We start from the raw sequence: 16,645 nt of genomic DNA, 5'->3' as shown, positions 1-16,645 counted from the left end.
GTCATTCCTACTAGTGTCTCCTTCCAATCAACTTTGGCCAGATCCTCTGTTATGCCTCTATCATGTAACACTAGGATTTTTCAGCTCAGTTCAAGGAGGTGGAGATGGAGAGCATACCTTTCTGATGAAATTATGCCCATAAAGGTATTGGGCAGGAAAATTTAGCATTTACACCCACAGATGGTGAAGGGACAGCAGCATGCCTCCAAGTTAGCATGGTATATGACTGGGAAGGAATTCTGTAGGTGGTGGAGCTCCCAGTTCTCTGCTGAGCTGGTTCCACTGAGCTTGTGGGTTTAGGCAGTGCTGTCAGTATAAACCAGGCAAGTGCATTTTGCGGATGCCTCAAACTGCAGCCATTGGGTGCTGCTGTTGGAGGAAATGAATGTTTAAAGTGGGAAATGGTGGATTGCTTTGTTCTGGCTGGTGTCAGCCTGCTAGAGTGAGGTTGTACATATCCAGTACAGTGGAGTGTATTCCACATACTCATAACTTGAGCCTTGTTGATAAGGCTAATGGGAGTCAGCAGATGAACAATTTAGGATACCCTGCCTCTGACCTGTTCTTGTATCTGCAGTGTTTATGTGGCTGACCCAGTGAATTTCTCATCAATGGGGAGAAGGCAGGAGAATAGGGTTGAGAGGGATAATATCTCAGCTATGATGGAATGGTGGAGACCACTCAATGGGCCAAATGGCTTTGGTACTGTCATATTGTTTATTTTGTTGTGTAAGTTAATAAGTTGTGGACATCTACTTTGGACCTACATAGACTACTTCATGAAAAACAGCAGGACAATTACAAATTTTAAATATGAAACTAATCATTTTATCATTAGCTGAAGGTATGAAGCATGTGGAGAAAGGGATAAATTACCAAGAGAAAATCTGCAGATTCTGGAAATCCAAGCACCACACATGCAATGCTGGAGGAACTGCCAGCTTATTTTCCTGTTTCTTTGACATAGTTATCAAAGGAGAGAGGGCATGATTTCAACACCATACTCCACCTTGATGGAAGCAAATACATTAGGTTAGGATTCATTCAGTGCTAGTTTGGGTTTGTGCAATTATCCATAGGAACAAAGGTGTTTTCTATTATCCAAAAGTCTTTCATTACTTCAGTTTATCGCCCTAATGTACTGAAGTTTAATTAAAGAAACAAATGTTTAAGCTTTTATATAAACAAAAAGTGGTACAGAAAAAATATGATAATGTGGCAACCCACTTTCTGCACAGGTGAACCGGCTCACAAGTAGCCTGCACGCGGGGAGAGACTTTGGTAATGCGCCTCTGACGTCATTTCCGCCCGGAGAGGGCGGGAGCTGGGGATTAAAAGCCAGCACCGCGAAGTTTGAATAAACTAGTCTCGAAACGACTTACTGACTGCGTGTTGTTGTCTCTAGCTCTGTATGTAGTACATCGCTACAATACGGACAATTTCTAACTCCTGTTAGTTTCATATTACAAATTCATAAGAAGATTGTAGATGTCTCATCATGATGTCCAAACACCCACTTGATTGTGGGACTGACTCCTTGGATTAGAAAATTGGCAATGTCATTCACACATGATCAGACCCAAGTTTCAGAAGTGCTGTCTAGTGCACAACCAGTCTTATATCCCATGTTTAGGGCACATTTCAGTATCAACAATATAGGTCAGACAAATGACCTTTAATTAGAACTGCAGATTACTAACATCCGTAATAGTATTTTCTACCATTAACTTGCTATTTACCTCTCTTTCCTGGCTCTGGTGAATGGTCCCAGGCATGAAATGTCAACTGTTTCTATTTCTATAGATGCTGCCTGACCTGTTGAGTGTTTCTGATACTTTCGGGTTTTATTTTCCCCTAGTATGCTGCTTCCCCGCTGCCTATTCTACACCTTAGGGGTGGAAAATAACGCTAACATATTCTTTAACTAATGTAATGATAACAATGGATGCATTCGAGTTCTTTTACATTTGCGTTAAGGTGCAAATACTATTACTGCCATTCTCAACAGCTTTCTCTCATTTCTACATGGAACATCAATCTGGATTTCTGAACTGAAAACAGAGTCGAGTTCATGATTGGGAGGAAAGAGAACTAACAACTGAGCCACTTATCATGAATTTGTTCTCTTATTTCAACACTTCAACAGCCCTTTGTCAAAATAGTCTGTGGGCATTTTCATTACATTTGTATTAATTTACTAGTTGTAAAAAGGCAGAAAAGTTGTTGCTTCTTGAAATACAATATCATTATTCCTAGTTTTGTTAACAACATTTTTTTTCCAACATTAGGTGAGAAGCAATTGAAAATAGACATAATGCCCACTGGTGATACTTCGAATTGGAATAGTACTTTAGGAGCACTAGCAAGTATTCATGAGCCACCAAATAATCATTCGTCTGACAGTTGGCAAGCTGCAGTATTAATTTACAATAGCGACGATATTCGAACATCTTCAGATGTTACCTTCGTGACTGTCAACCTGACCAATTTTCCCACCCAAAGAGGTAAATGTAGTTTGTTTCTGTTGCCATGCAATGGTTATTGAACTAGAAATTCAGCAACATGTGAAAACATAACAAAATGTTGTGCGCTTTAGAGCTGACCTTGCACTCACAGGAAAGTGATGGGCAGGTGATTGCAAAGGGCAAGAACATTGGGACGGGAAGATGATCACAGAGGCAAAGCAATAGACATGAGGAGATGATCCAGAGAGAATCTGGTGAAAAACAGCAGAGTGGAAAATTATCCAAAACATAGCTGTTATAGACTTTGTGAAGAAGAAAAAGCTGATCTTTAGACAGCACTCGGATGGTAGATCAGTGGAACATACAAGGGTCCAAGGAGGATATCCCAGAGGCAGCAGAAGGGAATATAATCTGATCATGGAGGTGATAGAGAAACTCGCAAATCTCAGCCTTTGAATTCCAGCAATTGAACATCTACAGGAAGCATCATAAACACAAGATTCTGCAGATGCTGGAAATCCAAAGCAATACACACAAAATGCCAGAACTCATCAGGTCAGGAAGTATCTGTGGTGGTGAATAAACAGTTGCTGAGGCTGTCAGTCCTGACGAAGGGCCACAGCCCAAAATGTCAACTGTTTATTTCCTTCCAGAGATGCTGCCTGATTTGCTGAGTTCCTCCAGCACTTTTCTTCATGTTGCTACTGAAAACATCAATAGGGAATTCCAAAAAAAATGCGATCATGTACTATATGTGAAAAAAATTTCAGTCCAGATCAACTGAACATTTATCCCAGTTTCCCAGCTGTAAGAAACTACTTCTCAGCATCTACTCTGTCAATCCCTCTGAGATACTTCTCTACTTCAGTGAAAGCTCTTCCCATTGTTCTGAACTACAACTACCCAGTCTCTCTTCAAAAGTTAAATTCTCATCCCTGAAATCAACTTAGTCAATGATTCTTAGGTAGGAACAGAGGGCACAACTGCACACATATGAAGCCCCAACAAAGCCCACAGCAAGACCTGCTGTCCTTTTTGATCAAATAATCATTTGGCTTCCCATGTAAACCTGCATGTTTATTTTCTGCACCTCATAAAGAAGCTGCCTCTAACAATATTTACCATTTTCACATCAATTAGAAGGTATTACGTTCCTATAAAATTTCTTATTTGCATTATTCCAACATTATATTCTGCTGCTTTATTTTCCATGTAGTGAACTTGTTTGTAACCCTTTAAAGATTCTTTATCCCCTCATTTCACAACTTGCCTCCAGCTTAATATTATCAACAAAGTTAGACATGCTATACCTAGACTTTTATGTCTTTAAAGTATAATATGAATAACTGAAAGCTCACAGATCCACCTGCTGCTCCTCAACCAACAGTCTGTCGAAACGGTAAGTAGTCTCCTTAATGTAGACCTTGCCTCAACATCTTATAGTAGAGAGGGGAATCACAACTGTCTGATAAACAATGAGCTCAATCTTGTATTGAGAGTCACAGTTGCCAAGATGTTTCCTTAAGTAATCATAAGTTCTGCCTATGCATTAAAGGCAATGCTGGATTAACTGGCAGTGTCAGCCTTTGAAAAAAATAGCTTCCAAGATATCAGTACTGCTTTATTGTCAAGTGTACCAAAGACAGTGAAAAGCTTATCTTGCATACAAATCATACAGATCAAATCATTACACAGTGCATTGAGGAAGAAAAAAGGTAAAACAATAACAATGTGGAATAAAGTGTAATAGCTACAGAGAAAGTTCCATGCAGTTAAACAATAAAGTGCAAAATTATACGAGGTAGATAGTGAGGTCAAGAGTTTATCTCATCGCATTAGTGAACCATGTAAGAGTTTTATTGCAGTGTAGTAAAAGCCATCCCTGAACCCGATGGTATCATCTGTTATGTCAGGCTTTTACAGTAGAACTCCTGCCCAAAGGGAGAAGAGAGAATGCCCAGTGTGGGTGGGGTATTTGATTATGCTGGCTGTTTTACTGAGGAAGTAAGAGGTAGAGACAGAGTGCAGAGAGGGAGGATTTGTTTCTATCATTTGCTGAGCTGTGTCCACAACTCTTTGCAGTTTCTTACAACAGTGTGCTGAGCAGTTGCCATACCAAGCCGTTATGCATCCGGAGAGGATGCTCTCTATGATGCATAAATAAGTATTAATAAGGGTTGCAAGGGACATGCCAGATCTCTTTAGCCTCCTGAGGAAGTGGAGATGCTAGTGAGCTTTCTTTGCTGTCACATCAAAGTGGTTGGACCAGGACAGACTGTTAGTGATGTCCATTCCTAGGAACTTGAAGCTCTCAACCTTAACACCGTTGATGTAGATAGGAGCCTGGACACAGCCCCTGCCCCCTTTCCAAAAGCCAATGACCAGCTCTTTTGTTGACATTGATGGAAAGGTTGTTGTCATGACACCATGTCACTAAGTTCTCTATCTCCTTCCTGTACGCAGACTCATCATTATTTGAGATAGATCCAGCGTGATACTATCATTTGTAAAACTATAGGTGGAGTTAGAATCCGATAGGATAGTCATGAGTGTCCACGGAGTAGAGTCGGTGGTTGAGAATGCAGTTTTGTGGGGCTCCAGTGCTGAAGAAACAGCGATGAGATGTTCCTGCCTACCCTTAATGATTGCAGTCAGGAAGTCAAGGATCCAGTTGCAGAGGAAAGCATTGACTCCCAAGCTCTGGAGTCCAGTAATGAGTTTGTTTGGAATTATAGAAACATAGAAAACCTACTGCACAATACTGACCTTTTGGCCCACAAAGCTGTGCTAAACATGTCCTTAACTTAGAACTACCAAGGCTTTACCCGTAGCCCTCTATTTCTCCAAGCTCCATGTAGCCATCCAGGAGTCTCTTAAAAGACCCTATCATATCCGCCTCCACCACAGTCGCCAGCAGCCCATTCCACGCACTCACCACTCTCTGCATAAAAAACTTACCCGTGACATCTCCTCTGTACCTGCTTCTAAGCACCTTAAAACTATGTCCTCTCATGCTAGCCATTTCAGCCCTGGGGAAAAGCCTCTAAACTATCCACACGATTAATGCCTCTCATTATCTTGAACACCTCTATCAGGTCACCTCTCATCCTCCATTGCTCCAAGGAGAAAAGGCTGAGTTCACACTCAACCTATTCTCATAGGGCCTGCTCCCCAATCCAAGCAATATCCTTGTAAATCTCCTCTGCACCCTTTCTGTGGTTTCCACATCCTTCCTGTAGTGAGGCGACCAGAATGGAGCACAGTACCCCAAGTGGGGCCTGACCAGGGTCCTATATAGCTGCAACATTCCCTCTCGGCTCTTAAACTCAATCCCATGATTGGTGAAGGCCAATGCACTGTATGCCTTCTTAACCACAGAGTCAACCTGCATAGCAGCTTTGAGTGTTCGATAGACTCGGACCCCAAGATCCCTCTGATCCTCCACACTGCCAAGAGTCTTACCACTAACACTACATTCTGCCATCATATTTGACCTACCAAAATGGACCAGCTCAAAATTATCTGGGTTAAACTCCATTTGCCGCTTCTCAGCCCAGTTTTGCATCCTATCAATGTCCCGTTGTAACCTCTGACAGTTCTCCACACTATCCACAACACCCCCAATCTTTGTGTTATCAGCAAATTTACTAACCCATCCCTCCACTTCTTCATCCAGGTCATTTATAAAAATCACAAAGAATAGGGGTCCCAGAACAGATCCCTGAGGCACACCACTGGTCACCAGTCTCCATGCAGAATATGACCCGTCTACAACCACTCTTTGCCTTCTGTGGGCAAGCTAGTTCTGGATCCACAAAGCAATGTCCCCTTGGACCGCATGTCTCCTTACTTTCTCAATAAGCCTGGCATGGGGTGCCTTATCAAATGCCTTGCTGAAATCCATATACACTACATCTACTGCTCTTCCTTCATCAATGTGTTTAGTCACATCCTCAAAAAATTCAGTAAGGCTCGTAAGGCAAAACCTGCCTTTGACAAAGCCATACTGACTATTCCTAGCCATATTATGTCTCTCCAAATGTTCATAAATCCTGCCTCTCAGGATCTTCTCCATCAACTTACCAACCACTGAAGTAAGACTCACTGGTCTATAATTTCCTGGGCTATCCCTACTCCCTTTCTTGAATAAGGGAACAACATCCGCAACCCTCCAACCCTCCAATCCTCCACAACCTCTCCCATCCTCATTATTGATGCAAAGATCATTTCCAGAGGCTCAGCAATCTCCTCCCTCACCTCCCACAGTAGTCTGGGGTGTATCTCATCTGGTCCCAGTGACTTATCCAACTTGATGCTTTCCAAAGGCTCCAGCAGATCCACTTTCTTAATATCTACATGCTCAAGTTTTTCAGTCTGCTGCAAGTCATACCTACTATCGCCAAGATCCTTTTCCGTAGTGAATACTGAAGCAAAGTATTCATTAAGTACCTCTGCTATTTCCTTCGGTTCCATACACACTTTTCCACTGTCATTGGTCCTATTCTCTCACATCTTATCCTCTTGCTGTTCACATACTTGTAGAATGCCTTGGGGTTTCCTTAATCCTGTCTGCCAAGGCCTTCTCGTGGCCCCTTCAGGCTCCCCTAATTTCATTCTTAAACTCCTTCCTGCAAGCCTTGTAATCTGCTAGATTCCTATCATTACCTTGTTTTTTGAACCTTTCGTAAGCTCTTCTTTTCTTCTTGACTAGATTTACAACAGACTTTGTACACCACAGATCTTGTACCCTACCATCCTTTCCATGTCTCATTAGAATGTACCTATGCAGACCCCCACGCAAATGTCCCCTGAACATTCGCCACATTTCGTCCATACGTTTCCCTGAGAACATATGCTTCTAATTTATGCTTCCAAGTTCCTGCCTGATAGCCTCGTATTTCCCCTTACTCCAATTAAATATTCCCCTAACTTCTCTAAACCCCTCACTCTAGGAAGATGCCAATCAGTGTTTGGGAAATTAAAATCTCCCACCACGACAACCCTGTTATTATTACTCCCTTCCCGAATCTGTCTCCCTATCTGCTCCTCAATGTCCTTGTTACTATTGGGTGGTCTATAAAAAACACACAGCAGATTGATCCCTTCCTATATCTAACTTCCACCCACAGAGACTCCGTAGACAATCCCTTCATGACTTCCTCCTTTTCTGCAGCCGTGACACTATCTCTGATCAACAGTGCCACGCCCCCACCTCCTTTGCCTTCCTCCCTGTCCTTTCTGAAACATCTAAAGTCTGGCACTTGAAGTAGCCATTCCTGCCCGTACACCATCCAGGTCTCTGTAATGGCCACAACGTCATAGCTCCAAGTGCTGATCCACACTCTAAGCTCATCCATTTTATTCATAATACTCCTCGCATTAAAACAGACAGATCTCAAACCCTTCTCTATCATCTGTCCCTTCTCTATCATCTGCCTATCCTCCCTTTCATGCTGTCTCCAAGCTTTCTCTTTTTGTGAGCTAACCTCCCTTTCCTCCTTCACTTCAGTTTGGCTCCCACTCCCCAGCAATTCTAGTTTAAACTCTCCCCAATAGCCTTTGCAAAACTCCCTGCCAGGATATTGGTCTCTGTCAGATTCAAGTGCAACCTGTCGTTTTTGTACAGGTCACGCCTGCCCCAGAAGAGGTCCCAACGATCCAGAAATCTGAATCCCTGCCCCCTGCTTCAATCCCTCAGCCACGTGTTTACCCTCCACCTCATTCTATTTGTACACTCACTAACGTGGCACAGGCAGTAATCCCGAAATTACTACCTTTGAGTCCTGCTTCTCAACTTCTTTCCTAACTCCATGTAGTCTGCTTTCAGGACCTCCTCCTTTTTCCTACCTATATCGTTGGTAGCAATATGTACCACGACCTCTGGCTGTTCTCCTTCCCTCTTCAAGAGATCGTAAATGCGATCAGAAACATCCCGGACCTTGTCACCTGGGAGGCACACTACCCTCCGCGTTTCTTTCCTGTGTCCACAGGATCGCCTATCTGACCCCCTAACTATAGAGTCCCCAATTATGGTATTGAAGGGGAACTGTAGTCAATAATCTTTACTGTCCAGATTCTCTGAGGAAGATTGTAGAAACTGGGAGATGACGCCCTTCATGGACTTGTTTCAGTGGTAGGCAAAGTGCAGTGCTATGAGGTTGTTTAGGAGGTTGGAATTAATGTGTGCCATGACTAGCATCTCGAAGCACTTCATAATGTTAGATGTCAGGGCTACTGGATGGCAGTGATATGCAATGTGCTTAACATTCTCCAGGGCCTCCCTGTGAACCTGATTACCAAAGCAGAGGGCTGATCATCGCAGGCTTGTTTTCGGGAGTGTTAAGCAATGGTCTCGTTTTTCTCTAAATCTCTGGAGATACTGCAGTATCTGAAGATTTGTAATTTAAAGTGAAACCTATTTGTACTAGTTCACCAGATACAACTAACTTAGAAAGGTTTTGATCATTCTTTACAACCCTTACTTTTTCCAAGTAAGAATTCAGTGTAATAGATGGTGTTACAGAATCTTTAAATTGCAATTGTGTTCTAACATGGATTGACTACTGGTCTGTTTAATCTTTCTGTAGAGCTCATGTATGTCATTTACCATCTGGATAACAAGGACACCAACCCTTACCTACAGTGGAAGAATTTTGGAAGCCCGGATTTTCCAACGGTGGATCAGTTTCATATTATGAGAGAAATGGAGGTTTTACTTCAAATTTTTTTCAGTGATAAGTATCATGATTAGTCCAATAGAATCAACATAGGATTATCTTTTATTTTTACTCTGAGTTTAGTGTTTATATGTGCGGAATATATACAATTTGAGAGGCATTGATCATGTGGAATCGAAGCAAGAGTCGGAGAGGGAAGAGGTAAAAGAAGCTCGGAGAGAAGCTGTTTTTTTAACAGATCGGGGCAAAGAGGCTAGACTGCGCAGGCACGTGATGTAGTGCGCCAAAGGTTTAGAAGAAAGACCGCCATATACAGCTGCCATCGTCAGAGTGGACTGAGGCAGAGTGGGATGGCTTTGGCTCAATCAGGCTTCGGCAAGAACAGGCAGAGGCGAGGTTGAACGGGGCACAACTGCGTAAGCGCGTGAAAGTCGGCCTCAGATCAGTGGGGGAATTTTTAAAAGCAAGCAGAGGCTGAGGACGAGCTTCACTCCAGGTGAGGTAAGGCTGGGTAAGTTCCTTTAATTAATCTGATTAGTTTAAGAGTAGGTAATGGAGGCAGCAGTTGGGGCAGTTGAGTGCTCCGTTTTCAGTATGTGGGAAGTCAGGGCGAGCACAGTTGTCCCTGATGACTACACCTGCAAAAGGTGCATCCAGCTGCAGCTCCTGACAAACCGTGTTAGGGAACTGGAGCTGGAGCTGGATGAACATTTGATCATTCGGGAGGCAGAGGCAGAAATAGACAGGAGTTTCAGGGAGATAGTCACCCCTAGGAGTCAGGATACAGGTAGTTGGGTGACTGTCAGGAGAGGGAAGGGGAATAGACATGAAGAGGAAAGCACCCTGTGGCCGTTCCCATCAATAATAAGTATACCGTTTTGGATACTGTTGGTGGGGACGACCCACCAGGGACAAGTTGCAGTGGTTGCGTCTCTGGCACCAAGACTGGACCCTCAGCTCAGAAGGGAAGGAGGGAAAAGAGGAGAGCAGTAGTGATAGGGGATTCGATAGGACAGGAGGTTCTGTGGAAGAGATCGAGAATCCCAGATGGTCAGGTGCCAGGGTCCGCTATATCTCGAATCAACTTCTCAGTATTCTCAAGAGAGAGGGTGAGCAGCTGGATGTTGTGGTCCATGTAGGAAGAGTGAGGAAGTCCTGAAAAGTGAGTTTAGGGAGCTAGGTGCCAAGTTAAAGTACAGACCCTACAAGATGGCAATCTCAGGATTGCTACCAGTGCCACATGCAGGTGGGTTTAGAAATAGTAAGATAGTGCAGATCAACATGTGGCTGAAGACATGGTTGCTGGAGGGGGGTGATTGGCAACTAAATATTCCTGGATTTCATTGCTTCAGGTGTGATAGAATTGGAGGGACAAGAGGGGGAGGTGATGCGTTGTTTGTCAGAGAAAATATTACAGCGGTGCTCTGGCAGGATAGATTAGAGGGCTCATCTAGGGAGACTATTTGGATGGAATTGAGGAATGGGAAAGGTGTAGTAACACTTATAGGGGTATATTATAGACCACCTAATGGGGAGCGAGAATTGGAGGAGCAAATTTGCAAGGAGGTAGCAGATATTTGTAGTAAACACAGGGCTGTGATCGTGGGAGATTTTAACACATAGACTGGGAAGCCCATACTGTATGGATGGATGGTTTGGAGTTTGTAAAATGTGTGCAGGGTAGTTTTTTGCAGCAATATATAGAGATACCAACTAGAGAAGGGGCAGTGTACAATCTTCTGTTAGGGAATGAAATAGGTCAGGTGACGGACGAGTGTGTTGGGGAGCACTTCAGGTCCAGTGATCACAATACCATTAGTTTCAATATAATTATGGAGAAGGATAGAACTGGACCCAGGGTTGAGATTTTTGATTGGAGAAAGGCTAACTTTGAGGAGATGCAAAAGGATTTAGAAGGATTTAGGAGTGGATTGGGACAATTTGTTTTATGGGAAGGACGTAATAGAGAAATGGAGGTCATTTAAAGTTGAAATTTTGAGGGTACAGAATCTTTATGTTCCTGTTAGGTTGAAAGGAAGGTTAAAGGTTTGAGAGAGCCGTGGTTTTCAAGGGTTATTGGAAACTTGGTTAGGAAAAAGAGAGATATCTACAATAAATATAGACAACATGGAGTAAATGAGGTGCTCAAGAAATATAAATAATGTAAGAAGAATCTTAAGAAAGAAATTAGAAAAGCTAAAAGAGGATACGAGGTTGCTTTGGCAAGTAAGGTGAAAATAAACCCGAAGGGTTTCTACAGTTATATTAATAGCAAAAGGATAGTAAGGGATAAAATTGGTCCCTTAGAGAATCAGAGTGGACAGCTATGTGTGGAGCCAAAAGAGATGGGGGAGATTTTGAACAATTTCTTTTCTTTGGTGTTCACTAAGGAGAAGGATATTGAATTGTGTAAGGTAAGGGAAACAAGTAGGGAAGTTATGGAAACTATGACAATTAAAGAGGAGGAAGTACTGGCGCTTTTTAGAAATATAAAAGTGGATAAATCTCCGGGTCCTGACAGGATATTCCCTAGAACCTTGAGGGAAGTTAGTGTGGAAATAGCAGGGGCTCTAACAGAAATATTTCAAATGTCATTAGAAACGGGGATGGTGCTGTAGGATTGGCGTATTGCTCATGCTGATGTGATTCCATTGTTTAAAAAGGGTTCTAAGAGTAAACCTAGCAATTATAGGCCTGTCAGTTTGACGTCAGTGGTGAGTAAATTAATGGAAAGCATTCTTAGAAATGGTATATATAATTATCTGGATAGACGGGTCTGATTAGGAACAGTCAGCATGGATTTGTGCATGGAAGGTCATGTTTGACAAATCTTATTGAATTTTTTGAAGAGGTTATGAGGAAAGTTGATGAGAGTAAAGCAGTGGATGTTGTCTATATGGACTTCAGTAAGGCCTTTGACAAGGTTCCGCACGGAAGGTTAGTTAGGAAGGTTCAATTGTTAGGTATTAATATTGAACTAGTAAAATGGATTCAACAGTGGCTGGATGGGAGATGCCAGAGAGTAGTGGTGGATAACTGTTTGTCAGGTTGGAGGCTGATGACTAGTGGTGTGTCTCAGGGCTCTGTACTGGGTCCAATGTTGTTTGTCATATACATTAATGATCTGGATGATGAGATGGTAAATTGGATTGGTAAGTATACAGATTATACTAAAGTAGGTGGCATTGTGGATAATGAAGTAGGTTTTCAAAGCTTGCAGAGAAATTTAGGCCAGTTAGAAGAGTGGGCTGAACGATGGCAGATGGATTTTAATGCTGATAAGTTTGAGGTGCTACATTTTGGTAGGAATAATCCAAATAGGTCATACATGGTAAATGGCAGGGCATTGAAGAATGCAGTAGAACAGAGTGATCTGGGAATAATGGTGCATAGTTCCCTGAAGGTGGAATCTCACATGGATTGGGTGGTGAAGAAAGCTTTTGGTATGTTGGCCTTTATAAATCAGAGCATTGAGTATAGGAGTTGGGATGAATTGTTAAAATTGTGCAAGGCATTGGTAAGGCTGAATTTGGAGTATTGTGTACAGTTCTGGTCACCGAATCATAGGAAAGATGTCAACAAAATAGAGAGAGTACAGAGAAGATTTACAGAGAGTACAGAATGTTACCTGGGTTTCAGCACCTAAGTTACAGGGAAAGATTGAACAAGTTAGGTCTTTATTCTTTGGAGCGTAGAAGGTTGAGGGGGGATTTGATCGAGGTATTTAAAATTATGAGGGAGATAGATAGAGGTGACGTGGATAGGCTTTTTTCCATTGAGAGTAGGGGAGATTCAAACAAGAGAACATGAGTTGAGAGTTAAGGGGCAAAAGTTTAAGGGTAACACGAGGGGGAATTTCTTTACTCAGAGAGTGGTAGCTGTGTGGAACGGGCTTCCAGTAGAAGTGGTAGAGGCAAGTTCGGTATTGTCATTTGAAGTTAAATTGGATAGGTATATGGACAGGAAAGAAATGGAGGGTTATGGGCTGAGTGTGGGCCAGTGGGACTAGGTGAGAGTAAGCGTTCGGCACGGACTAGAAGGGCTGAGATGGCCTGTTCCTGTCCTGTAATTGTTACATGGTTATATGGATAGTCAGAGGCTTTTTCCCAGGGCTAAAATGGTTGCCACAAGAGGACACAGGTTTAAGGTGCTGGAGAGTAGGTACAGAGGAGATGTCAAGGGTAAGTTTTTTATTCAGAGAGTGGTGAGTGCGTGGAATGGACTGCCGGCAATGATGGTGGAGGCGGATACGATAGGGTCTTTTAAGAGACTCTTAGATAAGTACATGGAGCTTAGAAAAATAGACGGCTATGGGGAAGTCTAGTAATTGCTAAGGTAGGGACATGTTCGGCACAACTTTGTGGGCCGAAGGGCCTGTATTGTGCTATAGGTTTTCTATGTTTCTAAAAGTTACCTTTACATGTAGAAGTATATATAGGAAGCATTATGTGTTGTTTTGTAGTAATTTTACTCTATCTTCATCAGAATCCGATTGTCAAGGGACCGATGCCATTTTCTCCCGAAGAAACACTCATTTTAAAGCTACAGCTTCCTCTTCCTTCCATTTATCTTCTGCACATCTGTGCAAAGCCCGAAAGGTCACCAAATCAGGTTATAATTTGACTTTTTAGAATTATCTTGTTCTTATATGAGGAAAAACCTTTCTGTATTATTGGGAGATTGTGCAAACTCAAATTTTTACTCTGCACAATAAGGACATGTTCTATTTAATTTTTTTTCTTTATTCAAAGCCTGACTGTTATAGTTTGCCTGCCCCTAATTAATCTTTATTTAATGAGTCACCTTACTGAACTTCCAGTTTGCATGATGAAGTTATGCCCACAGTGTTCATTGATAGAAGGTTCTATTGACCCAACTGCGGTGAAGAAATAACAATATTTTTCCAATTGAGGAATATTTGTTTCTTGTTGATGGTGGAGAATTTTAGTTTGAGAAATGGTATTGAGAAAGGGAATGCTGTTGTGGTGTGGTGGACTGTCCCCTATCTTACTGAGGCCAGGTGGCAACTCGCAGACACTTCCTCATACCTACCCCTTGAAGCAGACTCCACTCTGGGCCATCAGAAAACTGTCTCTGACACCATCACTGATCTCATCAACTCTGGTGAACTCCCATCCACTGCCAGCAAACTCATAGTTCCCTTACCCCATACTGCTGACCTCTGCCTCCTACCCAAGATCCACAAACCTGTCTGTTCAGATAGGCCTATTATCTCTCCCTGCTCCTGCCCCACTAAACTTGTAACTTCATGCCTCAGTTCAATTCAATCTCCCTTGGTTCAGTCCCTTCCCCATCTACATCTGTGACACTTTTCGTGCTCTCAGTCTCCTCACAACACAAGCAAAACGCTGGAGGAACACAGCGGGAAAGGCAGCATCTATGGAAAAAATACAGTCTATGTTTCGAGTGAGGGGGATTGAATAGAACTGAGGTGTGAGGTTACATTTAGTGGGGCAGGAGCAGGGAGAGACAACTGTTTAGAATAACGGCACCTGCAGATTTTCTCTTAATCTCTTAATGCTCTTAATCTCCTCACTTGCTTTCAATTCCTTTTCACCATGATGTCCAGTCCCTATACACTCTATCCCCCATCAAGAAGGCCTTAAAGCTTTCCACTTCTTCCTCAGTAAAAGAACCAATCAACTGCTTATTCATGTCCATAGATGCTGCCTGACCTGCTGAGTTCCTCCAGCATTTTCTGTGTGTTGCTTTGGATTTCCAGCATCTGTAGAATTTCTCATGCTAAAGATTTAAATGATTTATGATCATCATTTGATTGCAAAGAACAAAATCAGTACGAAATTGCTTAGTTCATTTAAAACTGTATCGCAATAGAGTATATAGCTCTACAGTAAATCTTCTGGTCTGAATGGTGTCCCTGGCCGTGTCCTTAAATCCAGTGCAGATCAGCTAGTGGGGTTATTTCAGACATTGTTGTTCTCTCTCTGCTTCAATCTGAGGATGTCACTCACTTTAAGAATACTACTATCATCCTAGAACCTAAGATAAAGAAGGTAACATGCCTTAATGACTCCTGCCTGGTGGCTTCTGACATCCTCCATCATGTAGGTGCTTTGAGAGGCTGATCATGGCACACATTAACTCCAGCCTCCCAGACAGTCTGGACTCACTGCAGTTTTCCCCCTCACTGAAACAGGACTACAACAGAAGTAGTCTTCCTTATCCTGTGCTCTAGCTTTGAGCACCAGGAAGGTAAAAACTCTTGCATTAAACTAAAGGTTATTACTTACAGCTTTGCCTTCAATACTCTCATTCCAAACAACCTTATCTCCTAATTCTTGGACATGGGAGTCAATGCCTCCCTCTGCAACTAGATTTTTGACTTCCCGACCAACAGATCACAATCAGTAAGGATAGGCAGCACCATACCTGCCACAATTATCTTCAGCGCTGGTGCCACACAAGGTCACAACCTCAAACCCCCCCCCACTCTCCTGCCTATGCACGCACGATTTGTGTGGCCAGATTCTGCTCTAACTCCATCTACAGGTTTGCAGACAATACCACCATAGTGGGCCGTGCCTCAAATAATGAGCTGGAGGTAGAAGGAGACAGAGAGCTTAGTAACATGGAGTCATGACAACGGCCTTTCCCTCAAAGCCAGCAAAGCGAAAGGGCAGGTCATTGACCATAAAGAAGGGCAGTGCACATGCTCTTGCGTACATCAATGGTACTGAGTCAGGAAGAGTTGAGAGTTTGAAGTTCCTGGGAGTGAGCATCGCCAGTAGCCTGTACCATGTGAATCACATTGATACCACAGCCAAGGAAGCTCACCAGTGGCACTACTTCCCCGAGAAGCTAAAGAAATTTGGCTGGTCCCCTTCGACCCTCACCAATTTTTATTGATGCGCCACAGGAAACATCCAATCTGATTGAATACTTAAATTTTGGAAACAAGAATCAGACAAGGTGACCAGGAAGGAGCTTAACAATGGATTTAGGAAAGCGAAAAGTGGTCACGAGACAGCCTTGGCGTGTAGGATAAAGAAAAACCCCAAGGCATTCTACACGTACATGAAGAACATGAGGATGACTAGAGAGAGGGTAGGACCGATCAGGGATAAAGGAGGAAATGTGTGCCTGGAGTTGGAGAAGGTAGGAGAGGTTCTTAATGAGTACTTGCTCCAGTATTCACCAGTGAGAGGGACAGTGTAAAACAGCTGATATGCTGAAACATGTCAACGTTAAGAAAGAGGATGTGCTAGAACTTTTGAGAAACATTAAGCTGGACAGGATATACCCCCAGGTTACTACAAGAGGCAAGGGAAGAGATTGTGTGCCTTTGGCAATGATCTTTGGCCCCTCACAGGCCATAGTAGTACCAGAAGATTGGAAGGCGCCAAGTGTTATTCCTTTGTCAAGGAAGTTAGTATGGATAATTCTGGGAATTATAAACCTGTAAGACTAACATCAGTGGTGGGCAAACCATTCATAGATGATTAAATGAGCAGGCTCATTCAG

The 16,645-nt window shown here is 42.8% G+C and overlaps 1 protein-coding gene across 3 annotated transcripts in view; it reads left to right on the top strand.

Moving 5' to 3' along the window:
* The window catches only part of idua (alpha-L-iduronidase), a 197,593-nt gene that overhangs the window by 155,710 nt on the left and 25,238 nt on the right, over positions 1-16,645 (top strand). For all 3 annotated transcript variants that reach the window (XM_059965064.1, XM_059965066.1, XM_059965065.1), the window contains 3 exons: positions 2,289-2,504; positions 9,053-9,174; positions 13,628-13,753. In XM_059965064.1, the coding sequence (XP_059821047.1) occupies positions 2,289-2,504; positions 9,053-9,174; positions 13,628-13,753 (464 nt within the window). The remainder of the gene's footprint in view (positions 1-2,288; positions 2,505-9,052; positions 9,175-13,627; positions 13,754-16,645) is intronic.

The sequence above is a fragment of the Hypanus sabinus genome, chromosome 3, assembly GCF_030144855.1.
Source record: "Hypanus sabinus isolate sHypSab1 chromosome 3, sHypSab1.hap1, whole genome shotgun sequence".
NCBI lineage: Eukaryota > Metazoa > Chordata > Chondrichthyes > Myliobatiformes > Dasyatidae > Hypanus > Hypanus sabinus.
The sequence above is the reverse complement of the archived record's forward strand: the minus strand, read 5'-3'. Positions and strand labels throughout refer to the sequence as shown.